General features: G+C 34.1%; 1 protein-coding gene across 1 annotated transcript; it reads left to right on the top strand.

The window, feature by feature from the left end:
* Positions 1-5,081: 5,081 nt before the first annotated feature.
* On the top strand, positions 5,082-14,800 carry LOC101208154 (kinesin-like protein NACK2). The gene is made up of 15 exons (XM_011657136.2): positions 5,082-5,239; positions 5,537-5,786; positions 5,925-6,014; positions 6,111-6,211; positions 6,313-6,426; positions 6,525-6,606; positions 6,849-6,916; positions 8,107-8,166; positions 8,243-8,367; positions 9,276-9,474; positions 11,031-11,165; positions 11,456-11,524; positions 11,810-12,724; positions 13,415-13,722; positions 14,229-14,800. The coding sequence occupies exons 2-15, from the start codon at positions 5,564-5,566 to the stop codon at positions 14,554-14,556; spliced, it is 2,817 nt and encodes a 938-aa protein (XP_011655438.1). The 5' UTR covers positions 5,082-5,239; positions 5,537-5,563; the 3' UTR covers positions 14,557-14,800.
* The last annotated feature ends 11,908 nt before the right edge of the window (positions 14,801-26,708 follow it).

Here is a 26,708-nt window from a genome sequence, read left to right as displayed (position 1 = left end):
GCCTATTCGGGCCTCCCCTTTTTCCTTTGTGGGGATGAAGTGCTTGTATAGGCTACTTTTTCGACGGAAAAACTCTGTTCCTCTAAGTGTGTCACAGTTGTCAGCTGCCCCTATAAGGTCACATCATTCCAACTACCATTATTATCTTTTTTTGAGCTTTCCTCGCGTAATGTTTAGGTTCATCGTCTAGAGTTTTTAATCCCCAAGTGTGATCCATCACATTAATTTTATGCGAGATGTCATGTATGAGCTGCTCCTTTCTTCTTTTCCCACTTGTCCTGGTTTAAACATGATAACTGTGTAAAACAAGAATGACATTTATGTAAGCCATATTTCTAAATATTTATGCGTTATGCTTGTCTCCTTATGCGTTTTACACCATTATTCTAATAAAAAGGACTATAATAATGATCATTTCCGCATGTTATCAATGTGTCATTAGGCAGCAAGAAGAGGCTTGAGAACCTCTAAGGTTAGGCATTGGATATGGAGTAGGCGCCAAAGTAGTGAAACTAACCTCTAAAGGGATGTGTCTAGGCATTTGGACACCCAGGCGATAAGAGGTTTGTGGCCGTGAAGAACCTCCAAAGACAAGTTTATGCGTTAAGTTGTTAGGCTTTGGGCTTGAAGCTAGGCGAGATAACCTCCAAAGAGGTTATCTAGGCTTGGGCTAGGTGAACAAGCAAGCTTGTAGGTGAGTAAGGACACGTGAGGAAGGCAAAGCTAAGCATTTGAGGCTTGTCATTGGACGGCCAAGAACCACACGAGGAAGGCTTTAGGAGGTTGTTGAGCGAAAGACATGGCCATGCGAGGAAGAATTAGAGGTTAGCAATGCTAGGCAAGGAGAGGCTAGACAGCCAAGGGCTATGTGAGATGACTTGGAAGTTAGCCATATGAGTAAGACATGTATGTGGCTTGATGACGACATTCGATTAAAAGTAAGTCTAGGTGTCTTAACCATGTCATCATGCATTTTGTAGCCAAGGAGGACGTGGAGGAATCCTAAGGTGTTAATAAGAGCTGAAGAGGTGAGTCTAATCGAAGATGTGTCAACTTAATCTCATGGAAAGAACTTTATAAATAGGCAAACTTCAGCAATAAATATCTCACAACTCACTCGTGCAAAATTACTCAAATTAGTCTTAAAAGTTCTGAAATTGAATCTAGTTGTGAGAGAATGTTGCTGTTCAATTTAGATTCAAGATGGTTTGTGATTGGATCAAGATTAGGCGAGGAGGTCATTTTATAAGAGATTTTGAGCAAGGTGCACTTTCAGAGGGCTACAAGACGCATTACTTGGAATTTTCCTTCGCAAATTAGGTAGGAAAGTTAAGACAATTTGGAGCAACTTTGTAGAGAGAAATTTTGAAAAAAAAGGTCTGATTTTTAGTTATGATTTTTCAAAGATGGGTCATGATTCTGAAAGTAAAATAGTGTTCTGGGTAGTGGCCGAGAGGTTTGCATGTGTGGACGAGATGGTCGTGCTTTTTCTTTATAGAGGTTATTTTAGTCAAGTTGCATGCACATGATAAGGTCATGTCACATCCGAGCGATAAGGCATGCGCTTAGGCTTAGTGCAAAGAGGTCAGCACGGTGTGTGGGGAGCACAACACGTGCCAAGCATGCGATGGGCGCTGGGTAGGTGATAATGATGCGCGTGACACCTCCATTGCGAGGTTAGCACGCGGCAGGCCTCAGGCCATGCGTGTGCGACCAGCCCCATCCACCATGTCAATAGGCCTCATTGGGATGTTTTGGGCTATCGTGATCACTTTGGAAAATTTAAGGAAAGTTTTAGATATTTTCATATTCAAGAGATTAAATAAGCTAAGGAATAATTATGAACTTTTCAGATCAAGAAAGCTTGAGAGAAATCTCATAATCAAGACTCTATTCAAGTGACTGTAACACCATGTTTTCGAACTTACAAGTAATAGCTTGTGAGTAACACGTTGATTTTAAAATGATTTATTAATCATACTTTCAAGCTCTACAAGTAATAGCTTATGGAATGATTTATGAACATGATTTTCAAGTTATTATTTCAAGTCATGATTTACGATAAATGTTTATTGAAACGAGGTTCCATATTTTGCTATGATTTCATGTTCAAGGAAATATTTCAATACTTTCAAGGAAATATTTTAGTACTTTCAAATGTTTTATCCATACCCGAATATTTCATGAGACCTATTGTATATATATGGTTAACTTCATACAAATGGTATAGTTGACGAACCTATTTTTAACTATGGGTCGTTAGGAAGAGGGTATATTTTATGTCTTAAAGAAGGTGGTTAGCTACCCAACGACTATTCCATCTTCAGACGAAGGGGTAAATACTGTCCGTGGCTATGAAGGGCTGTCTACAAAAGCTATGCAAATGTTTCAAGTTTCATGTTATGATTGTTTAGTGATAAATGTAGTTAAGCTTTGGTTTTATACTAAAATGTTTATGAAAATCTATTTTATAAAACTGTTGCTCACTAAGTCTTTTGACTTACATTTTCAAAATGTTTCACCACTTTCTAGGTTTAGATTGTGGATCTCTACGTGTTGAACATACTACTACTAGGCCAACTCCGTTTCGTTTCATGAAAGGAATCGTTTTACTCTAAAGCATTGCTGTGTTTATTCAAGAGTTTAAACTTTCATGATTAACATATTTTTGACTTGGTTTTTACAAAAGGAATTTTAAATGGGCCATACTACGATTTTAAGTATTTAAGTTAAAAGACTTTCGTTATTGATTGTTTCATGTTTCCATGTCAGTGTCAGTTGAGGTTGTTTCAGAGGCGAACAGCTTCTACTAACATCACGCCACATCACGGAATGAACAAGTAGGTGCTCGGGGCGGGGCATGACAATAAATGTGTGAAATCATAATTTTTTAGAAGCATTTTTAATTGTATTTTGTGTAAAAATTAATAATTAAATGTATTGTTAATTCTTTTCATTTAGAAGATGGACTTTTTAATTTTCTTAGCTATAAAATTGTTCATTAGTTACAATTAGCATAATTAGAAGTTGAAAATACTTTTGAGCTATTAGAAGTTGAAAAGTTTCTTTGAATTATTAAAAGTTGGATTTTTTTTAAAATTTTCTTAAGCTACTAGTAAACAACACGTGTGATGCACGTGGAAATCACACATGAACAAAATTACAGTTTTAATTTAACTTTATAAAATTAAAACCGTTATTATAATATTTTCATATTTATATCCTTTTTATATTCACATCGTAATGAGTGAAAAATGAATTTATTCCGTAAAGAGAAAATGTTGTCATCTTTTGAATGTATCTTTGAATTTGATTTATTTGCACAATTCAAATTCTATTTCTTAACATCTTGAAAAAACAATGTTAACATATATCATTGTGTAATATCAATTATGGAAGATTGAAAAATTACATTATGATCCTAATAACATAGAGCATTAATTAATATCAGTTATGGATCAAAACCTTTTTTTTCAAATAAGGAGATGAAAAGTTAACAAAGTGCAACTTCTATTTTGTTGAATATAAAAATGATCACAAACATTAAATCTATGTGAATGATAAAATTACCACTAAAGCAACACTAAAAAAAGTTATAGTGAAAGGTTAAAACATCTACCAAAAATTATATTTCTTTTGAAATTACGAAATTATAAATGTGAAATTATAATTTTTTTTTATGATTTTATAGGTAAAAAATTAAAGAAAAGACTTTAATATTTCTTGTTTTACACGTTTTATTACCTTTATTTATACTTAATAAATTTCAACTATATTTACACTGTTTTAACAAAATCAAAGCATAAGTCACACAACCATTTCATTAATAAAATAGTTTTTAAAAAGAATTAAATGAAGAAAAAATATGAGCAAGATTCTCATGGTTACATTAAAAAAAGAGTCTCAATATTACATGATTTACACATGTACATGTCACCCACAACGTTGGTGGTTCAAGCATACTTCAAAAAAAAAAAAAATAGAAAAACATGATTTGATTTCTTCATCCTTAACATTTTGTTGTGACTTGTGAATATGAATGAAAAAAGAAAAAGAAATATTTATAACAAGATTTGAAAATGTGGAATTTGAAAGGTTGAAAGAGATGAGGAATGTGAATAGTTGAGAGATAAAAAATTAAGGGAGAAAGGAGAATAGAAATGAATTTAGATAAATTTAAATGACATAATTAATTTAACTGATTTTTTTTAAACAAAAGTTATAAGAAGATGAAAAGTTAAAAAAATCATTTCCACTCTCATTAAAAAGTTATAATGAAAATGATACAAATATTAAATCTATATGAATGACAAAATTGCCACTAAAACAAAACTAAAAAGTTATCTAATGAAAGGGTAAAATGGAACTAAAAAATTTCTCCACTTCCATCCTTTTATATATAATGTAGATATAGATTAGTTATTTATAAGTTACAATTTACCTAATAATTAATTCATAAAATCATCTCATTTATTCTTCAAACAACATAACTAAAATAAGAGAGGAAAAAGATAACATTGGCATCTACTTAATTACATAAGCTACTCCTAAAGAAAGGTCAAGAATGGAAAAAAAAAATTCTCATCATTCAAACTTTTATATATACTATATATATATATATTATAGGTTAGAGATTTATATATATTAAAATAATGAACCTTTGCAAAAATAACAAAATAATTTATGATAATAGAACTCATGTCACTAAATTTTATAAATTGCAAAAATAGCAAATTTAAAAACCAATAATCTTTCGATAGTTTTTTTGATAACTGTATGATATCATTAATTATTGGTCATATTTGGTATATGCAAAAGAAAAATAAAAAATATCTGGGAGTTTTTTAAAATGTTTTTGTCAATTTTCCTTAAAAAAAAACATCAAAATGGAAAATAAAGTTATAATTTAGTTAGAATAAAAAATAATAATAAAGTAACAATAAGAGTGGTGGAGTGAAGAGTGAATGAAACGTCCCCGCTCCCTGGGTGAACGTGAGTAAGTGGAAACATTTCCTATTTCAAAATCACATGAAATGAAATATTATTATCATATAAAATTTAATGTAGCCGTTACTGATTATATCCATATTTTTTTCTTTTCCTCTCTCTCTTCATTTGTTCTTGAAAATCCATTTCGAAGCGGCCACTCAACAAACTCTCTCTCGTTTCCTTTCCCATGCTTTGCTCACTCCATCTTCCGCTCCGCTTTCTTCATCACTTTTCTCCCTTTCTCTCTTCTGTAAGCCTTCTTTCTAACTCTTTTTCACTTCAACTTAAAATGCACAATCACCTTAACTCTCTCTTATGCTTTTTTTTTCTCTCTCTTTATTCCTACTTCATCTTCTCTCTCTCTCTCTCTATTCTTGTTTTTTCCTCCCCAATTTTGATCACACTTCAAGAATTTCCAAGATTTACTTCTAATAATCAACGCGGTTTACTCTGAATGATTGTTAAATATGCTGGAATGTTCTTGGGGCCAATTCAAAATTTGAACTACACTACTTATTGCCCATTTTTGTTGTTTTGTTTCTCTTAGCCATAGGGTTTCCTAGCAGCGAAGAGGATGGTCAGAACGCCGTTGTCCAAAATTCAGAGGACCCCTTCAACCACTCCAGGAGGGTGTCCAAGAGCTCGTGAGGAGAACATACTTGTCACTGTGCGTATGAGACCACTCAACCGGAAAGAACAAGCCATGTACGATCTCATTGCTTGGGATTGCTTGGATCAACATACCCTTGTCTTCAAGAATCCCAATCATGAAAGGCCTCTAAATCCCTACTGCTTTGGTAATCTTTATTTATTATTTTTTTTGTTGACCTTCCAAGTGATCAAATCAAATGAGATATGAAAGTTTATTTTCGGTTTAAGTAATATATTTTACACAGAAAATTTGATTGTTTTATTTTTCTCCTTACATGAAACAGATAAAGTTTTTTATCCTACATGCTCTACTCAGCGGGTATATGATGAGGGTGCCAAGGATGTTGCTTTATCTGCTCTGACAGGAATGAACGGTAACGATGCTCCTTTAAAAAATATATAACATTTTTAGAATAAGATTTTGTTCTGGATGTTATACCCACTGTTATTAAATTCTTATTTTCCTGCAGCCACAATCTTTGCATATGGACAGACCAGCAGTGGTAAAACATTTACCATGAGAGGCATTACTGAGTACGCTGTCAATGACATCTTTGAGCACATCAAGAATGTAACCTATCTGAACCTATTTGTATCTTTCTTCTTCTTTATCCTATACCGTTCACTGGATCAAATTATATTTCAATTCAACTCTACCATTTTATGTTGTAGACGCCAGAGAGAAATTTTCTTCTGAGATTTTCAGCTCTGGAAATATATAACGAGACTGTTGTTGACCTTTTGAGTTGCAAATCTGGATCCCTTCGTCTCTTGGACGACCCTGAGGTATTTGTAACAAGTTCTCTTTATATGTCGTTAGATGATGTTGACCTTTATCCACAGACATATTTAGTAGGCAGAGCATTTTTTTTTTTTAAATACAGAAAGGAACCATTGTGGAAAAACTGGTTGAAGAAGTTGTCAAGGACAGCGAACACCTTAGGCAACTAATTGGAATATGTGAAGGTAATCATCATTGTTATTATAATTTTTTTTTCATACTGTATCTTGTCTTCATTATAATCACTTTCGAAAGCAAATTCATGAATTTGGGAATTCTTTTGGGAGCCCTAAACCCACGCCTGAAAAAGCGACCAGTTTTACTGGATTAATGGCAGAAAATCGAGGGGAAAAATTAGTGCATCTTATTATGATCTTTAGTGAGCTATTCTTCTAATAATTTTACCTTTACAACGTTGTCTCTACAGCCCAAAGGCAAGTTGGAGAAACTGCACTTAATGATAAAAGCTCAAGATCACATCAGATAATTAGGCTGGTAAGCTCCAAAATATGTTAATGATGAGAATAATGTAATCTACCGGTTGAATGTGTAATCATATTTCTCCTTTATAGGGTCCTGTTAATCAGTTTTTATTTTTTACTTTAAAACAATAAAAAACCAACTTTTAGAGAAATGGAAGTACAAAAGACTAAGAAAACCACAAAAAATGTGACGGTAGTGAAACAACCTCACACCTGTGTAATTGGTCCCACCCAACCGAAAAGGAAGGTCCTAGGATTTTGACATTTAGGGTAAGCTTAGATATGACAAAAGGAAGGGAAACAACCTCGTAGCTAATAAAACAAGCTCATCTTTTGAGTTTAACTCCATCCTAATTGATCTACAGCAGTTCTCCTTGTTAAACTCTGCGGTTTAGACCACTTCAGGAATCAGGTTTTTTCATGAGGCGTTAATACCTGCAAAGAGTTTTAAGCTTCCTGCTCAACATCTCAATATAAGACATTTATTGATATGGTGGAGTATTGAAAGAGGTATAATAAGCATCGACACTTATGCCTCTTTGTTCTAGTCTTAAACTCTCTCTGAGATTAGAATAAGTGAGATTGATTCCCTCCCATGCCTGTCATATTATAAACACTGCTGAAGTTCTTCAAAACTGTTTTCTACCCTTCAGTATTTCAATTCTCTTGGGGTTGATTAATGTCCAGATTGCCTATGTATTATTTTCATGTCCATATGTGGCTAATCGCGGGTTTTCTTTAGGCAAGTTATTTGAAATCCAGTGGGTCTTTCCCAAAGGTGCAAGTAAGAACAGCTTCCTATAAAAGTTGCTAGTCAGGCTGGTATTGTCTTCTCGTGCCAATCTATCATGCTCTGAAGTTCATAATTTTCAGAAATTTTGTTTGAAAGAAATCAGTTGAGATTGTGGACGGCAGGTTTTGTTTTAGCCATCTTCAAAGCTTAGCAATAGGCTTGTTTATAAGTTGTCCAATCATTTTCTCCGGGTGCACTTGCTTTAGAATTTGACAGGCTTTCACTTTCCCTCATTAGTAATTTTATTTTATTTGCTCTGTTTTTCTCACTCCTAGGATTTTGTTTTCCTTTGAACATTTTTCTATCATTCCATTAACTTTGGCTAATTGCTACTCTATCTTATATATTTTGTTTAGCTTCATATGGTCTTGTCTTCTTGGTAACCCCACTTACTTTTCGTCTCTTTTCAGACCATTGAAAGTAGCCTTCGGGAAGTTACAAACTGTGTGAAATCTTTCGTAGCAAGTTTGGTATGTTGGCCAATATTTTTCACACTTTATTAACACATAAAGAACTATTTATGTTAGTTGGAACCATGATTTTCAGAACCTAGTGGACCTTGCTGGAAGTGAACGTGTTTCTCAAACTAGTGCAGATGGTACAAGATTGAAGGAAGGCAGCCACATCAACCGTAGTTTATTGACACTTACAACTGTCATTAGAAAGCTAAGGTAAAAAATCAATATAATGTAATTTCATTTCATTTTTTGAATAAGCTCAAAGGCTGAAGGCAAGGTTTTGACAATTTATTCCATCGTGATTCACATCCAACATGAACACTATTTGCTGAAGCTAGCTATAGAGTTTAACTTGTGTACTGGAATTTTAGGGTTGTTCTGATTTTTTCCTAATAGGAGTTGTTTGTAACTTATACCTTTTCATAATATCAATGGGAAGCTCTGTTTCCTTGAAAAAGAGAAAAATGTTTGGAACTAGTATTTATAGCGTCTGTCTCAGATGTATACAATACAAGGTGCTTTCATTTTCTTTTCTTTTTTCGTATGTGTTCTGTTATGTGGGGGAGGGGGTGGAAGAAAAATCCAATAAGAAATCAAACAGTTTTTTTCAGATTTTTATCTTCAAATCTTCTGGCTGGAACTGTATTAGGAAAAAAAAATTGTAAAGCATCTTTATTAAGGTAATGGAACTAATGGTTTCTTTTTTTCTGGGGGGGGGGGGGGTTGGGAAAGTGACAATACTGTATGGGGCTTTAAAAAAATGTGCACGAATAGTTCAGTCTTCACTTCGGGAGAGGGTGGACAAGTAGTAGGAGACTTTGTTCTTGGATTTCTATCTTTAAAATTTTCTCCATCGTGCATCAGAGGAAAAAAAAAATTCCAATATAGCCTAAGTAGTCTCAAGAGTTAAAGCTTGTGAATCTTTTGTTAGGATGATAATGTGAATCATACAAGAGGGAAAAGACTCGTGTTTGTGGAGTTTATTATAAGTGGAGGTATAGAGGAATTAACCTAGAATATTACCCAATTAATCTTTTTCTTCTTTATTTATATTTATAAGGAGAAGCAAGTATCTAGTCCAATCCTTTTCTTTCTTTTTTTTTTTTTTTTTTTTCTTGCAGTGGTGGGAAAAGAGGTGGCCACATACCATACAGGGATTCTAAACTTACACGAATATTGCAATCCTCACTCGGGGGAAATGCTCGAACAGCAATTATTTGTACCATGAGCCCTGCTTTAAGTCATGTGGAGCAAACAAGGAATACACTTTCGTTCGCAACTAGTGCAAAGGAAGTTACAAATAATGCCCAAGTAAACATGGTATGTTAAAATATTAAATTGTACTTCAAATACTGTAAGATATTGTAGTGGTTTTTGATAACAATGTAGTTAGTTATATTTGGTTTTTCTTATTACTTTATTTGGGGACTTCAGAGGTTTTTCTTAAAAAGTTTCGTTGCAATATTTAGCCTCCAGTTAAGACAAATACCCTTGCATATAAGATCCCATGTCCTTGTAATCAATTGAGTTTTTGTGAAGGAATCAAGAGCTACCTTTAATTTTTCAGGTTACTGTGTTGAGAGTCATATTTTTTTTCTTGAATGAGAAGTAACTTTTTATTGAAAGTATAAAAATAAAATGTTGAGGAGCATTACAACCATAAAATTATATAAAGAAAGCCAGGAAACTAAAGGCAGGAGTACCAAGAAACCACAATTCTATCAAAACAACCTAAAAGATGAAGAAAAAAATAAAATGGTTCAAACTGAGAACTCTCAGTCAATGAAGGCCACCCAAAAGATGAATAAGAGAGTGAAAGCAGTGTCACAAACTTTGGACTACATATAACCGTATTAGGTAGGCCACTGGTTAACTTTCAATATGGAAGTAGGAATATAAAGAGAAAAGCAGCGGTTAGTAGGAAGAGAGAGACGTACAATTGGGGGAGGGATGGGGCGAATACTTAGTTAGGTAGGTGAAAGGGAATGTGTGTAGTGAGAGATTGAAGGTAGGGTGTCTTGTTTTTCATGTCAGTGTTGGTTTCTTCTCTCGAGAGTGGGAAGAAGAGTGTGTACTTGCCCAAGAGAATTTGCATGAATTGAATGAGAGAGTTCTACCCGGTTCCTATCAAATTGATGAAGAGATAATTCAACCATATTTGGAAGTGTAAGTGTTGAAGATTGAAACTTTGGGTGTGCAGAACTAAAAGATCTCTAGAAGCCTTAGAGGCCCAAACACTATTAAAGATGAAATTGTCTAATTCAACCTATCTTTATATAAAATAAAAACTATGTTCCCCTTGCATATCCTTTTTCTTTGTTTGAAAATTTTCCCTTTGCATATCCTTGTTTCTAAGGAAGCTACTTTATCTCTTTTATACTAGATCTTTGGTTTCTTTGTATAGAAGAACAATGTATTTTAATTAGAAATTGGAAGTGGAGTGGCTAGGTTGTAGAAGGCATTTTGTTAGGTACTAGATATTTAGTATGACGTTAGTTGAGAGGTATAAGGGTAATTGGATAAGATAGGAAGTTACTAGTAGTTATTGTCTAAGGTGGTTACTAGTAGTTATTGTCTAAGGACCACTAGTAGTTATTGTATAAGTGTGGTTACATCTTGTTATAAATAGAGGGAGGGTAAGTGAGAGGGGGGGATTAGTGGAGTGATCTAGGTCTTGGGTGAGAGTACTCAAGAGGGAGGTTCCAAGTGCCTTATACTTGGTTTTATCCTGTATTTTCTTAACTTATAGTTACATTATAATAAATTCAGATCTTGTTCTTGTTAGGTAGTATCCTAACACATTCATGTAATAAAGATCTTAGAGATGAATTTGGCATGGTCGATTTACTACATGTTTCAACCTTCTTCTTTTCTAGGTTGTTTCAGACAACAGGTTATTGAAACAATTGCAAAGTGAAGTCGCCAGACTTGAAGCTGAGCTCAAAAGTCCAGAGGTGTCCTCTTCGTGTTTACAATCTTTACTACTGGAAAAGGATCAAAAGATTCAGCAGGTATCACATTGGATAATCTTCACTTGAAGCTTATTAAATTTTTTAGTTTCCATGTGTATCCAATGCCCGTTTCCTGTCAGACTGTCATTGTGCCTGGTTGCTATAAAATTATACAGCCACCGAACTATGATAGGATTGAATTTTTTGTCTTTCCAAGTGAGCCCAGTTTTCAGGTTTCCATTGTAATAAAATAGCCCTAAACTTATCTGTTCTTTTCGTTGGGTTGAAATACCTGGTTTCCTTCTTACATCTTTATAACAACTACCATAATAAGAGAATCTTTTTTGTAGATGGAGAGAGAAATAAAGGAGCTAAGGTGTCAACTTCAGCAAGAAAAAAAGATATACAAGGAAATGAAGGTACTTCGATAATTTCCAGTTCAACGGGCCTAATTCTAATTGTTTTGTTCCGAAGCAAACCACGGGGCGGTTCGTCCTATTCAGATATTCACGACCAAGAAACACTGGATTCTCTTTCGGGTAGGCCCTGAAAGGAGAAGGAAGGCTAGAATGCCAACAGGCCTCTATTATTGAATTCACCCGACCCGATAGTACCCCATTTTTGGAACGTCCAGTGCCAAAGTCACTGAATGGGAGGTTTATAACAGTCACTTTTATTATTGATTGTTATAATTTTTTTTTCAGGGTATGGATGAATGTGGGCCGTCTCATGTAGTCAGGTGTCTATCTTTTCAAGGAGACAGTGATCGAACTCCCACTACGATTCTTCCACAATCCAAGCTAAGAAGCGTAGTAGGAGGACAGCAAGGAGCTGTGAGGCGATCAGCTACGTCAATAGATCCATCCATTATTGTGCATGAAATCCGAAAGCTAGAGCATAGTCAGAGGCAACTTGGTGAGGAAGCAAATCGTGCCCTGGAAGTGTTGCATAGAGAGGTTGCTGCCCATAAACTTGGGAGTCAAGAAGCTTCAGAAACCATAGCGAAGATGCTATCTGAAATCAAGGATATGCATGTTTTAAGTTCCATTCCTCAAGAAACCACTGCTGGAGATAAGACAAACCTAATGGAAGAGATAATTCGTTTTAAATCTGAAGGAACTGTAATTGAATCTCTTGAAAAGAAACTTGAGAATGTTCAGAAATCTATTGACAAGTTGGTCTCTTCCTATCCAAGTCCAGACGATGAGGATACACCAGTGTTGAAAAACCAGTACAAAAGGAAGAAAGTACTCCCTTTCACATTGAGTAATGCTACAAACATGCATCAAATTATTCGATCCCCATGTTCCCCTATGTCCTCTTCTCATAGCGTGATGAAGCATGAAACAGAGAACAGGGTTCCTGATAAAGTGATGATGGCTATTGACGAGTATTCAGGGATAGGTAAAGTTACACCAAAATGTGATGTAAACTGCAGAAATGTATCAAGGGACAGTACTCCTCTGTCAAAGCAATCCAACTCAGTTAATGTGAAAAAAATGCAAAGAATGTTCAAGACTGCTGCTGAGGAGAATATACGGAGTATACGAGCTTATGTTATAGAGTTAAAAGAGCGGGTGGCAAAGCTACAATATCAGAAACAACTGCTGGTTTGCCAGGTGTATAAATTTCTCAAACATTTTTTCTCATTAATAAATCATGTACATTGCCATACCATGAGAATGCAGTATCAGTTGAGCGTGGAAAAAAATCTGTCAGTTAGGCTGCAAGGTTTCACACTCCTTTACAGTGATAAGATAGGAAAAACATAAGCAGTCATTAATCAAGGAGATAAGCATATGCCTATGCTACTGCTAAGATAAATTATAGCAGGATAGTTCACGTATGAGGAAGATAATAATTGATAAAAGGAATATATATAACCTACATTCTTTCTAACACAATTTTGATGTAGGATTTTGACTAAGCCAAAAATAAGTTAGGCAGTAGTTTATAAGATATCTACAGATTGGCATTGACAATTTAGAATCTCATTTCGTTCGTGTGATGTTTCCCTATGCAATTGGCTCTTGACAACATAAGTAGAAGTGTCCTATCATCATAAAAAATAACCTTGAGCGTTGAGTCTGTTTGGAAGTATGCCACAACAACTCAGTCGTCTTATATTCTTTTATTAGTCAAAATGTACTAAAACTAATTTTGAGGTTTATCCTTACCTACCAGATGTCGTTTATCCTTACTTATATGTGAGTGTGTTTATATGTTTCATTATTATATTTTGAAACCAGAAACGAGACTTTTATTTTTTCATCTTATATGTATTTATATTTTATTGAATGCGTGTTTAGGTATTAGATCTGGAGAAAAATGGGAATGAAAGTGGTGCGCTAATGGATACAATTGAGCATACCCCAGCTTCTTGGCATACTATCTTCGAGGATCAGAGAAAGCAAATCATCGTGCTGTGGCATCTGTGCCATGTTTCCCTTATACATCGGACACAGTTTTACTTGCTATTTAAAGGGGATCCATCTGATCAAATTTATATGGACGTTGAATGGAGAAGATTGACATGGTTGGAGCAACACTTGGCGGAGCTTGGAAATGCCAGTCCAGCACTTTTAGGCGATGATCCTGCAAGCTCTGTTTATGCAAGGTATATAAACTGCCAACCATCTGTCACTTGAGAATGAGATATGTCTAAGGCTCATTTGGTAACCGGTTTTTTTGTTTTTAATTTTTGAAAATTAAGCTTATAAACACTCCACCCTTAGAACTTTTTTATTTTGCAAGTAGGCCAAAATTCAATTATTACTCCACCCTTTGAACTGTTTCATTTTTTTGTTTTTTTTTTTTGGAAGTTTTGTTTTCAAATTTGTGTATATTACAAACAAAAACCATATCTATTTGGTAACTGACTTTGTTTTCTGTTTTTTAAAAACAAAATGTATTTTTGTGAAAGCTTCTTCCTTTCTTTCATTTTCAGTTTTCCTTCATAATTTAAAAAACAAGTTTCTTGTTAGAAAAACAAAAAGGTGAATTTGTTGCCAAACACTTATTTTTAGAAAAACAAAAAAGAGAAAACAAATGGGTTACCAAACAAGCCCCAAGCTATCTGTTTTTCATTTTAGACAATAATACTGGCTTTCTGATGCTGCGCAGTGTCAAGGCTCTGAAGCAAGAAAGGGAGTATCTTGCAAAGAGGGTGAGCTCTAAGCTAACAGTAGAGGAAAGAGAAATGTTGTATGTGAAATGGGAAGTTCCACAAGTAGGAAAACAGAGAAGGCTACAACTAGTGAACAAGCTATGGACAGATCCTCTTAACATGAAACATATACAGGAAAGTGCAGAAATTGTTGCAAAGCTGGTCGGCTTCTGTGAATCAGGGGAACATGTGAGCAAGGAGATGTTTGAGCTTAACTTTGTTTGTCCTTCTGATAGGAAAACTTGGATGGGGTGGAATCTAATCTCTAATCTGTTAAATCTATAATGATTTTTGTTGCACTCCACACTTTGTATATGGTAAGATTTAATGCTTTGACGAGCTCTCCACTTTGAAATGTTCAATCCTCTGAAATTTCTCGTGGGAGCTGTGGTAAGAAATGAACTAACCTAGATTATATGTAAAATTGTTCTCTCAAGTTGTGCAAACGGCATGTTGAGTTTTTTTGCTGTTGTCGATGTAATCAATGCAACCAATGCAACCAATGCAACGTAAAGAGCGAATTCTAATATCCTTTATAAACATCTATATTTATATGTAATTGTAAATTAAATTCAAATACAAGAAAATGAAGTGTAAGGGTCTTCCTTACAAATAGGTTGATGGATGAATTTTAGCCTACGCAAAAGAACCAATGAGAGTGTCCAAGCAAGCTTAGCATGAATTTTAGCCTACGCAAAAGAACCAATGAGAGTGTCCAAGCAAGCTTAGCAGTAACTTGATGGACCTATGAGGTGAGCTTAAAGGAACCTAGGGAATAGCTTGATGGACCCATAAAGATGAGTTCAAGAGAACCTAGAGAGAGCTTAATAGGAGCACTCATGAGGGAGAGGTAGATAGGCAAAGCTCTATGGGACCCATGAGGTAGGCAAAGCTCAAGAGGAGCACCAATGGAGGAGAGCTTGTGTCAAATCCTCCTCTAATTCCTAACTTGATCTCAAAAGAGGGTGCAAGGGTTGACAAGCATTGCCATAACTTGACAATACTTCACAACCAACCTAACTTGGCTCAACCAACAGTCACAACTCTATTAATGCATGCTTAAAAGAAACAATGCAAGCTAAATGTTTTGCTAACAACTCGGACTACTAGCCGCAACATTTGATAGAAACTCAGCGAAAACATAGACTTAATAACAACTGACTAACTAGGCCTACAACTTGTAACTCAAGCTAAGACGTAAACGCGCTAACTATAAAGATAAAATAATCGCAGCTCACAAATAAAGAATAGTAGTTGTAAGGTAGGCTCAACACAATGATCACTACTTAGAAAGTGAGAAAAGATTTGCAAGAGTAAGTTAAAAGACTTGGTGAGTGATGGTTTGATTAAACATGTTTTTCAAAATAGTTATGCAAATCTTTGGCTTTTAGAAATATTCCAACAGTTAAATCATATTTCATAATCATGTAACTTGAACTTACAAACATTTGAAATACATAGCATAAACTTTACATGATCATTAATCAATAACCGGTTCATAAAATGAAACATGGGTGTTGGTACACCTCATCGTCAATGACGTACTTCTCTCAACATAGGCATAATTCTAAGTGTAACCTTCTCCACATAGGTACAATGAATTGCATCTTCATTGATGTACAAGAAACATAGGCTCATTAGCCTTTACATGAGTAACGGAAAATCACTATGTGCACATAAACTGGTTGTAAAGAGTAACATAAAACATATGTGCATAGATTCATGAAAACATATTTGAAATCTTAGCTTCAAACACATGCTTGCTTTAAATCTCTTTCAGATCTCATAATCATAAGACATGTTTGGAAATAGTTTATTATAAATCATGCTTTGCAAATTATTTACTAAATCAGTAAAGAAATATCATTTAGAATTTTCAATCACGCTTAGAAACATTTAGCTTTAAACTCATGTTTATAAATAAACATTAAAAATCATTTTGTCTCACAAACTAGTAGCTCAACTCCATAGCTTAGAATTTTCTCCTTCATCTTCTTGGTCTAAAACAAAGGAATTAATATTCGATATCAACTTCCTCATACCTAAAATATCAAGAAATCAACTAAAATTCTCAAAAACTCCAAAAAAACCACTTTTGATCCAACACCACTACACATGTCATGACACTATCATAGGCACGCCACACATGCACAGAAGCAAGTGCTTGCAATGTAATTTAATTAAAGAATCATTTTGTGAATATGACATGTTAGTCTCTAATTATGTGACTAGAGTTGGTGACGAGGCTAGGGTTTTGCGATAAAATGGATATACTACCTACGTATTGCTAACTTCATTAATTCAATGTTTTAGTATAAGGTTTTCTCTCTCTTGCCCAAGTATAAGCGAAAAAAGAGGATTCTTGGGTAAGCTAGGGTCGAACAAAGGGAATTGGTGATCCTAATGAATTAATCATGCATTCTAAACTTATGTGGTATCTATACAGTATATAGATATGAACAATATATTTCTATTCTATGTATTTACACTAAGTACGAGGGAGTAGCAAGATAGAGATGGTGATGAACTAAAATGTAATGTGAACTCACGTATTAGACAATGAAATGCATGAATATTTAAACAATTAAGTGTAAAGCAAGGATAATTAACGTGTCAAGGTGACATAAAGCATTCTTTAACTTCAGAATTAAGGTGAGCAAACTGTCGGTGCCTTCTCCATACTTGCTTTCCTTTCAGGATCAAAATACTTAAAGTTAAGAGACGATTTGTATCTAATCTTTCTGAATGAATTATAAGTAAGTCATCCTATATTAAAGCGAGTAACCTCTTGATACCTTCGACGCACACACTCACATTTTTATATGTATGCTAAGGATAAGTTCGACGACAAGATTGCATTGCTACAATTCTTTCGCCACATGTTTACCTAAATCCGAGTTATCAAGCACAAGTAACAACAATTAACACTTTGTCTTTTCTCTTGAATAAGACAAGGCGTTAATGGTCGCATTTAACTAAACAAGACAAACAACACACATCCAAATTCTCTAACTTTAACTATGTCTTACTTATTTACTCATAATTAGTTAAACTTAATTGTAGTGGAGAGATAAGAAAATGGGAGAATGAAAGTAGAAGTGCATTGCATTTATAACTACATCTTTAGGCCTTTCGACCATGAAGTTTTCATTACAAACACATACAAAGAAATTGCATATGGGAATACAAGGGAATGTGGTGAGCCGCGAAGTGATTTATCATACTCTTTGGCTCTGATTTTTTCCTTTTACAATAAGGGGAAGGGGTAAGGGGATCTCTCTCTATTCTAAGCTCTCACTTAAAACAAAGGAAGGTAATGTAAGATGAAGAAGCTTTCTCTCGAGTGAAATTTGGCACTCTCTTCTCTTCTTGAAGAGGCAATCTCTATTTATAAGCGAGATGTGATACAACGTAACATTGTCTGGGCTTCATTAATTCTCTAATAAAGTTGCTTTGTGTCATAAACGTTCTTTTTGTCCTTTTTTGACATTTGCGACAGCCATTTTTGTCTGCTAGTGCTTCAGAACGCATAGCTTCATTCTTCTAGTCGCCTTGTCGATTGTGTTGTCTCCTCGCCTGACGTTTCGTGACTTGACTACTTTTCTTTTTTCACCTAAAAACCTGCATAGGCACAAGAAAAATGCGATTAACAGGCATACAACTCTTTTATAATCTATGACGCATAACCTAGTCATTTTATCATTTTGTTACCCGTTTTCTTCCTATTTCATGCGTTAAGACTTCATTATTCTATCTAAAAGGCTACTATAACTTGCATTTCAAGTTATCACACCCCTAAATTAAGAATAGTGCTTGTCCTTAAGCATTACTCCATAGTCCTAAAAATGCCTACCTTTTGCATGCTTGCTAAACCTCTCATAATGAAGTTCTAATTCACTTCACATTCCAAACGCCTTGTACTTTTCTCGCATACTTCTTACTTATGAAAATATTTCTAGTTTCTAAATGTGGCAAGCGTAAGTCTCAAAACATCCTTGTTCATTTCCAAAAAAATTTATTTTCAATTTTTATGTAGTTTGTTCCAAAATTTCTTGGTTCCTTTTAGCGATAACATTTTATTATTTATTTACGTTTGGCGTTGTGCGGAAAATCATTGGTATTTTATGAATCTGTTCCTCTCCTCAACTATAGCTCTTATCACCGCTTATTTACTTACTCAAAGTTTTTGAAGCTTTACTCCTTATTTTTTATTAAGAGATGACAACATTGGAGTTGTTATTTTAATTTGAATTTGAATGAAAGAATAATTTAGTTTTTTTTAATGGTCTGAACTTTGTTAAAACGCCTAGAAAGGTTCTTTTGATTTTTCAAATGCTTTAGCTCGGACCTCGCACACCCTTAAATTTTTAACGCAACTAGGTCATTGCTAAAAAGTGAATGATAGGATGAACTTAGAAAATTTTTACAAAAGAGGTTTGAGGTAAAGCTTACTCGCCTAAAGGATCCTAGAAATATGTTCAAAGTAAGTTTCATCAACCAAAATATGTTCAAAGATAGTTAATATCATAGAAGTTATCCTTGCGAGAAGCAAAAAGCATGAATTAAAAGAACTCATTAAGAAAATTTGTACTTAGATAAATAAATGACTAATTACAAGTATAGAATTACAAAAGAGCAAAATTACAAAAGGCAAAATAAAAGAAAATTACAAAAGTCAGAAGCACCCTCAAATTTAATTGTCTTGGCAGGGTTCAGGATCCCAAGGTTTGCTCGTTGAAATGGTGAGAGTTGTGCTTCTAGGTCAAGCAGGATGATCGAGGCTGACACATGTTGGACAAAGATTGCGTGGGTATACTCCATCATTGTTCGAAACTATCAATCATGTTGCGTGGACATCTGTGACATCAATTTTGACTGTGAGATGACCAATGAAGTGAGAGTTGAGATTGCCAAAGATAATTGAGCTTGTTGTGCCCAAGAGATACAGGTTTACGTTCCATGGCATCCAATCTTCCTTGCTGTTGTATAGATGTTTCGTCAAGTTTAGCTTGGGAATGTTGAGATTCGACGTTTTACTTGCACATGTCTTGTAAGCCTTGGATCCCCAAGGATTTTCTAAGCATTTTAGGGAACTTAAGAGATGAATACGAGTTAAGGTTTGTGAAACTCTAAATTTTCTAAGACCATTGGGATTGGCTAAGCGTTCAAAGGAAGAAGAAACTAGGCGTTTAGAGGTTCGGTGGGCATCCAAAGTGAGCATAAATAACCTCTAAATGACATTCATTTGGCGGTAAAATGAGGGTTGAAAACCTCCAAGCTAGGCAATTAGGATATGTTCTAGGCGATCAAAACTATGAAAATAACCTCTAAGGAAACTCTAGGCGTTTTAAGTGGCTTGAAAACCTTGTACTTGTTAGGCGAGATGAATGATTTAGAAGTTAGCATTGGCATAAGTGTGATGGCTAGGTGAGAGAGACTAAACTTATGTGCTTAGCAAGCATATGTTGGGGGGTGAAGGTTATGCGAGAATTATTGTAGTTATAGAGGTTAGCATGGTTGTCATGTGCGAGGTGAGAAGGCACTATGAGGTTAGCAAACATGAGTTAGGCGGACAAGGCTATGCGAGAAAGGCTATAGAGGTTAACTGGCATCTTGACTAGGCTAGGCGTTTTAGGAAAGCTATGTGGCAAACTAATGGTAAGCGATTTAAAGTTAACCAGGGTCTTAAGCTACATGCATTTTTTCGGCCAGGGTGGAGGTGGATTAGAAGTAAGAGGTGGATTAAGAAAATGTGGGTTAAGCAAGTAGGAGTTGTCATTCCATTTTCATGCAAGGCTTCACTATAAATTGGCAACTTCACTTAAGAAATTCTCACAATCCATTCGTGCAATTTTCCTCAATTTACTCTCAAAAGTTTAGAAATTGTGTATAGTTCATAGAACTGGGCTGCTGGGAAATTTAAAGGTGAGAAGATTGGCGTTTAGACCAAAGGAAAGGTGTGAGATGGTCATCTTGGAGGAGAATTTGAACAAGGTAGGCATTTGCTATCCACAAGACGCGTTAGAAGGATTTTGACTTTTAAATTTTAAGGTCAAGAAGATTTTGAAGAAAATTTCTGATTAAGATCGAACTCAAGTACCATGAGTGACACATTGATTTATAAAGCATGATTTCCAAGTTATTGTTCAAAGATATGATTTATGATAAATGTTTATTGAACTAATTTCTCAAAGTTATGCTATGTTTGAATGATTTATTGATGAATTATATGAAAGCAAAGAAAATGTTTCAAAATTTTCACTATGTTTTATCCTAGCCTGAATATTCCATGAGACCCATTGTATACATGTGTTTAACTCGATCCTGATGGTAGGGTTGACGAGCTTATAGTTTATGGAAAATCGGGAAGGGAATATTTTATGCCTTAAAGGAGGAGGGTTACAATGAATGTTGTTTCCTATCAACTGTTCCATCTTAGGACGAAGAGGTTTAATACTGCATGTGGATATGGATCATGCCTTCCAAAAGTTATGAAAAAGTTCAATGCTTCAAGTATCATGTTACTAAATGACTGTTATTGATAAATCTTATTTAAGCTTTAGTTTTATGTTAAACTATTTATGAAAACTTGTTTTATAAAATTGTTGCTCACTAAGTCTTTTGACTTACTCTTACAAAATGTTTTTCCTCTTTCCAGGTACAAATTGGAACAAATTGGGAATCTCTGTATGTTGAACTTATTGTTGCCAAGCCAATTTAGTTTTCAGTCATGAAAGGAAATTATTTGTTTTGTTTTGAAAAAAATTGTTATTTACATGTCTTATACATTTTACCTAGTATTTATAAAAAGTCATTTCCACATGGGTTCCACTATGATTTTAAAGTTATTTCTAAGTTTAAACACTTTCGCTAGAAAATAAAGGTCAATTGATTTGTTTCAAAGGTGAATAATTTTAGTTGACATCATGCCACCTTTCATATCTTGAATAGGTGATCCGGAAGGGGGTGTGACAAAGTTAGTAGTTAAGATTTATAATAAAAGGAAATTTGAAAAGAAATTTCAAATTGGTTAATGGTTATTAAACCCGGTTCATAAAACCCTTGAAACCTTTTAAAATAAGTATAATAGCCTTGGTTAGGAAGGAATTCTATTTCAAGAATTAGTTATAAAGGACCTTAGGAATTATGATTCAAGTGAAATAAAAAGTGCGTCATTATAGGAGTATTGTAGTACATTGAACTAAGAAAAGAATGAAGTTTGACAAAGAAAAGGGTTGTTAACAAGGAATAGGCATGTGAAGACAAAACCTTTTTGTTGGTATTAAGAAAGAGGTGTGTGACATGCAAGGCCTTCGATTCATGCAAGGAGGTGGAGTTAAAAGGTTAGAAAGAGGTGTAAAGTGACCAAGTTGATGGTGTCAAGACTAAGTCATGCAAGCATGAGGTGGAAAATGTGAGTAGGAGGTGTCATCACCAATAATGCAAGGACCTCTATAAACAAGGAAACTTTGGAGAATGAATGCTACCAAACTATTCGTGTCATTTGCTTCATTACACTTGAAAAATATCCTAAAGTGTATATAATATTAAGGGTAAGGCTGCCAGATCAAAAGGAGATGAGGAAGATGGAAAAAATCGAAACTGAAGCATAAAAGGTCGATTCTCGGGTAACCTTGAGTAGTGCTAAGTTTTTGGAGGCTACTAAACACATCACTTGTCATTTAAGTTTTGGATTTTGAGTTATTAACCTCCAAAGTTGAAAGAAAGATTCTGGCTGAGAACCTAGTTTCTGGCCATTACATCAAGTGGTTGAGCATCATGGTAGGGCTGTGAACAAAGGGCGTGATGGTGTCGAGAAACATGCCATGCATGCAGCACCAGACACACAGCATCATAGTGTGTGACACTAGGCACGTGACACCTAGTGCATGGCCATATGCATGCACGTGCAAGGTTAGTCGATGGCCCAGAGTCCTGGGCACGCGTTAACCTCCCTATCACCCATGCCTGCGCGCCAGTATATGCCAAAAGGCATTTTTAGGCCATTTTAAAAAATATTTTTTCCATTTCTATGTGAGGTTTTGATATTTTCTTGTTCATGTAGATTAATTTGCACCTAAATATTATTATTTCAGGTTGGGAAAAATTTGGGCAAATCCATAGGCCAATGATCTAAACTTGTGTCTGTGAGTGACAAAATAAATTTCTTAAGGGGTTTCTCACCATGTTTTACAAGTTATAAGGGGTTTCTCACCATGTTTTACAAGTTATTTATAAAAGAAAGTTTTGAGCTAAATGTTTGAGTTATTTGATTTGTGAATGATTTCTTAAGCATGTCATTTCCTTAAAATTTTAAATCAAGCATGATTGTTGAGAAATATTTATGGCTGAGAACGAAAAAATGAGTTTGACAGGACATGGTTATGGTTTATGGTTTACTTTATGTAACATGATTCTTTATATATTTGAAACATTGTTTACAAGTTTTATGATCTTATATATGTTTTATCTAATCCAAGTTATCTCAAATAGCCCTACGAGGTAGGCTATGGGACTCTAAGGAATTTGAGGTAATGATACTTATCTCCAGAAACAGAGTTAGGATGCCTACCTCTCAGGAATAGGGATTGGGGATGCCCATCTTGTTAGGTTTTATGTCCTAAAACTCGTAGATAGTAAATGTAACTTGTTGACCATTATTAATAAAGTGTTATTATTATAATTTTAACAAGCGTTATTGATTATATTATTAGTTTTGTCTTAATAACCTAAATCCAATCAAATATCATCTTAAGTTGTTTAATTTAACGAGTCTTCAATAGTATGTAGAGACATACATGGATCAATGTTCGAGATCAGCTTAAAGGGTCTACAGTATAGGGATAAGGCTAAGTATCTTATTCTAGTAACACTACAGATACGTGATAACATTGTAGAAATAAAAATTACTATGACCTTTTATGTAAAAAAATGAAGCTTTATTCCATTGGAATGGAAGAAAACATAGGAAAAAGTAGAGAATTTGGTTAACTTGTGTATTGCATATTACAAAATAACTTTATCCTTGTTTTATCACGTTTTATATGTCTTATCGCAAGATATTAGGCAAAAAAAAAAAGTAGAGTTTAATGCTAGAACGTCAGGTGGGGAGACAACTTCAACCAACAAGGCCATGATTAAACAAGGTAGGTGAACAAGGTAGGTGATCAGATGCACTAGCAAATAAATTTGCTTCGCGCGCGAATGTCATAAAAAGAATAAAAGGACGTCTGTGTGGCGCTCATGCAACTTTAATCATAATCATTAATGAGGCCTAGAATGTTCTGTCAACCTCACTGCTTCCTGCCTATAAATAGAAGCATCTACTTCAAAACAACGTGTGTGAAATTTGACTGGAGAGCAAGCTCATTCTATCTTTTATTTTTTATGTCTTGAGTTTTAGGTGAGAGCTTAGAATAAAAAGAGAGAGTTCTTCCCTTACCATTTTTCACCATTTTTCCCTCAACAAACAAGCAAAAATCAGAGCCAAGAAGTATGAGAAATCATACTCTGAAGCTTGAATAATTTCTTTATATACCATTTTATAGTTTTTTTGTATTAAGTTGTAAAATGTACTCCATGGTCAAAATGCATAAAGTTATGTTTGTAATATTAATGCATTTCTTCTACCACTTTTCCATCTCTCTTTTGCTATCCACTTTCAATCCATTTAATTAGTTTATTAACAATGCAATGTCTTATTGATATTAGAAAATCTGAATAAGTATTGTTTAATTAAATGTGGACATCAAGCATTTTTTATTTGAGAGAAAAAATTTCATTAACAACAATCACCTGACAAATAAGAGCTCATATTTGACTAAGCAAGCGGCGAAGAGATTGTAGCAATACACTCTCATCATCGAGTTCATCCTTCACATAAGTTACAGAAATGTTAATCTATGCGACAAAAGTATCGAAAGGTTGCTCACCTTAAATTAGGATAAATTACTTGTGTTGCATACAAACTAATTAGATATAAATCATAGCTTAAGTTTAAGTGTTTGGATACCGAAAGGCGAGTAAGTATAGTGAAGGCATCGAAAGGATGCTCACCTTAATTCTGAAGTTAATAGATGCTTTGTACACATCAAAATATTAATGCACAATATATTGTGGTTAGTTAAATAAACATTCCTTCATGTCATGCCTGCAATATGAGTTCATTTTTCATCACACTAAATTGCCATGACCTTGCACCACAAATTTCACCTTAGTGTATATAATTAGGATAAAATATAACATTCATATCCATACTATATAGATTATACCACATGGATTTAGATGTGCGATAGATTCATACTATATAGATTATACCACATGGATTTAGATGTGCAATAGATTCAATTGGAACATTAATTCCCTGAGTTCGACCATGGACTTACCAATAAATCTCTCTATGCTTGCACTTGGATGATAGAGAGGAAAACTTGTATTACATGCATACCATGAGAAAGTAGCAATGCATAGATAGGAATTGCATATTTTGTCGCATCATCCTATTCTAGCCACCTACTACATTGCTTAATTAGAGCTTAACATGGCATATCCACAAACAAACATTGCATTCACACGAACAAGCAATACGACTCACTATGTATTTAATGCAAACACAATAATCCAACGCGTTCGTGTAGGTGACATGCGAGTGAGGCTATCCTATGCAATGAGTTTGCATAAGACTGAACTACGAAATAGTAACCACGTTCATGTAGGTGACATGAAATAGTGTACTAGATGTAACTTCGTTAACTAGTTAGGTTTCTATTTCATTAGGATGACCTAGGTAACTTAGTCTTAATTCTGAGTGTATTATAAACTTCTGCTCACAAGAAATTGTCCTTTGATTTATACAAGTTCTTAGCTAGATTGTCGACTCAATATGCTTAACATTCTAGGGATAAGACTGAGTGGGGAGCTGGGAACATAATCACACAAGATGAAATTCACTCATTTATGACTTTAGGGTAAGTAGATGAGTGTTCTCTTAAATAGTGCATCCGAGACTTGAACAAAGGACCCTATCAAGGCACGAGAATGATTTATATTTACTGGTTGGACCATAAATAGGTTGTTCATTATAGGAGCACTGTTATTTAAGAACTAGAAGTAACTCAAGGGTAAAACAATAATTTGATCTAACTAGTGGTACAAACATTTGTGAAAGACTAACTTACTACTATTGGTCTATAATCGCAAACACAAAAAATATATCTACAGTAATAAGAGTTTAACTATGAGTCTTTAGTGGAGTATACAAACAATTAACGAATACTAATTAATGTGGTAAATGAGTTTAGCCAATTAATCTATTATCATAGTAGCTTTTATTTGTATGTCCATTAAGTCTCCTTCCTAGCTCGTAAAGGATAATGAGGTCTATTTATATTGGTTGTAATTTGAAATGTTCAATTTACTTTGAGAATTAAGATAATATATCATACATTATAATATAAAGTTTATATTTTAATTAAACTTTAGGTTAATTTTCATAAATATAACAAACCAACAAAACATTTATGGCATGTGTAACAAAGTAAAAAAGCCCATGAAACTGTCAATTTTTTTTAGGTATTCCACGTTTTCCCTTCCTTTTCATTGTCTTTCTTCTCTTCCTCTTCTGTGAACTTTTTTCTTTTCATCATCTTTTTCTCTTTTTCTTCTGCAGCTCTTCTTTTATTTTTTCAAACTGTTATTTGGTTCAAGATCGTATACCAAATTTTTTTTAAAAAAAATTTCAAACTGTTATTTGGTTGTTCCAAATATAAAAGATCATAAAAAAAAAATGTTGGATATTAGATAGCTAAATCTAAATGAATGAATACAAAAAATAGTCAAATCTAAACGATTGTGTGCAAAGAATCTTTAAAAAATCGTTTAGATTTAGGTAGTCAAGTTTAAATGATCAAATCTAAAGGACCGTGTACCAAATATAAACGATCGTTTTTAAAATATAAACAATCGTGTATCAAAAAATCTTTAAAAAAATCGTTAGATTTGACTACTTAAATTTAAATGATCAAATCATGTTTTGAATATAAACAATCGTGTACCAAAAAATCTTTGGGAAAAAATCGTTGAGATTTGGCTATCCAGATTTAAACGATCAAATCTAAATGATTGTGTTCCAAATATAAATGATCGATCGTTTTTCAAATAGAAATGATCGTGTACCAAAAAATCTTGAAAAAAATCTTTGAGATTTGGCTACAAAAATCTAAACGATCAAATTTAAACAACCGTGCAAGAAGGAATAGCCAAATCTAAATAATCGTTTCTCAAATATATTACGCATGTTGGATGCCAATTAATCCCACTGCATTTTTGGAATTTACCATTGTGGGCTTGTGGGCTTTTTCCGTTTTCAAAATTGTTCTATATCGTGTAAATATTTTGCTGTTTTATTATATTTTTTAAAAGTCCCCTGAACTTTATTA

Source organism: Cucumis sativus, chromosome 5 (genome assembly GCF_000004075.3).
Source record: "Cucumis sativus cultivar 9930 chromosome 5, Cucumber_9930_V3, whole genome shotgun sequence".
Taxonomy (NCBI): Eukaryota; Viridiplantae; Streptophyta; class Magnoliopsida; order Cucurbitales; family Cucurbitaceae; genus Cucumis; species Cucumis sativus.
The sequence above is the reverse complement of the archived record's forward strand: the minus strand, read 5'-3'. Positions and strand labels throughout refer to the sequence as shown.

What these genes read in the sequence shown, in the direction of transcription:
- LOC101208154 (XM_011657136.2), top strand. Translation starts at nt 5,564, where the DNA reads ATGGTCAGAACGCCGTTGTCCAAAATTCAGAGGACCCCTTCAACCACT. An exon ending in GTCTCTTGGACGACCCTGAG is followed by an intron (nt 6,427 to 6,524) that starts GTATTTGTAACA and finishes TTTTAAATACAG; the next exon opens with AAAGGAACCATTGTGGAAAA. An exon ending in CACATCAGATAATTAGGCTG is followed by an intron (nt 6,917 to 8,106) that starts GTAAGCTCCAAA and finishes GTCTCTTTTCAG; the next exon opens with ACCATTGAAAGTAGCCTTCG.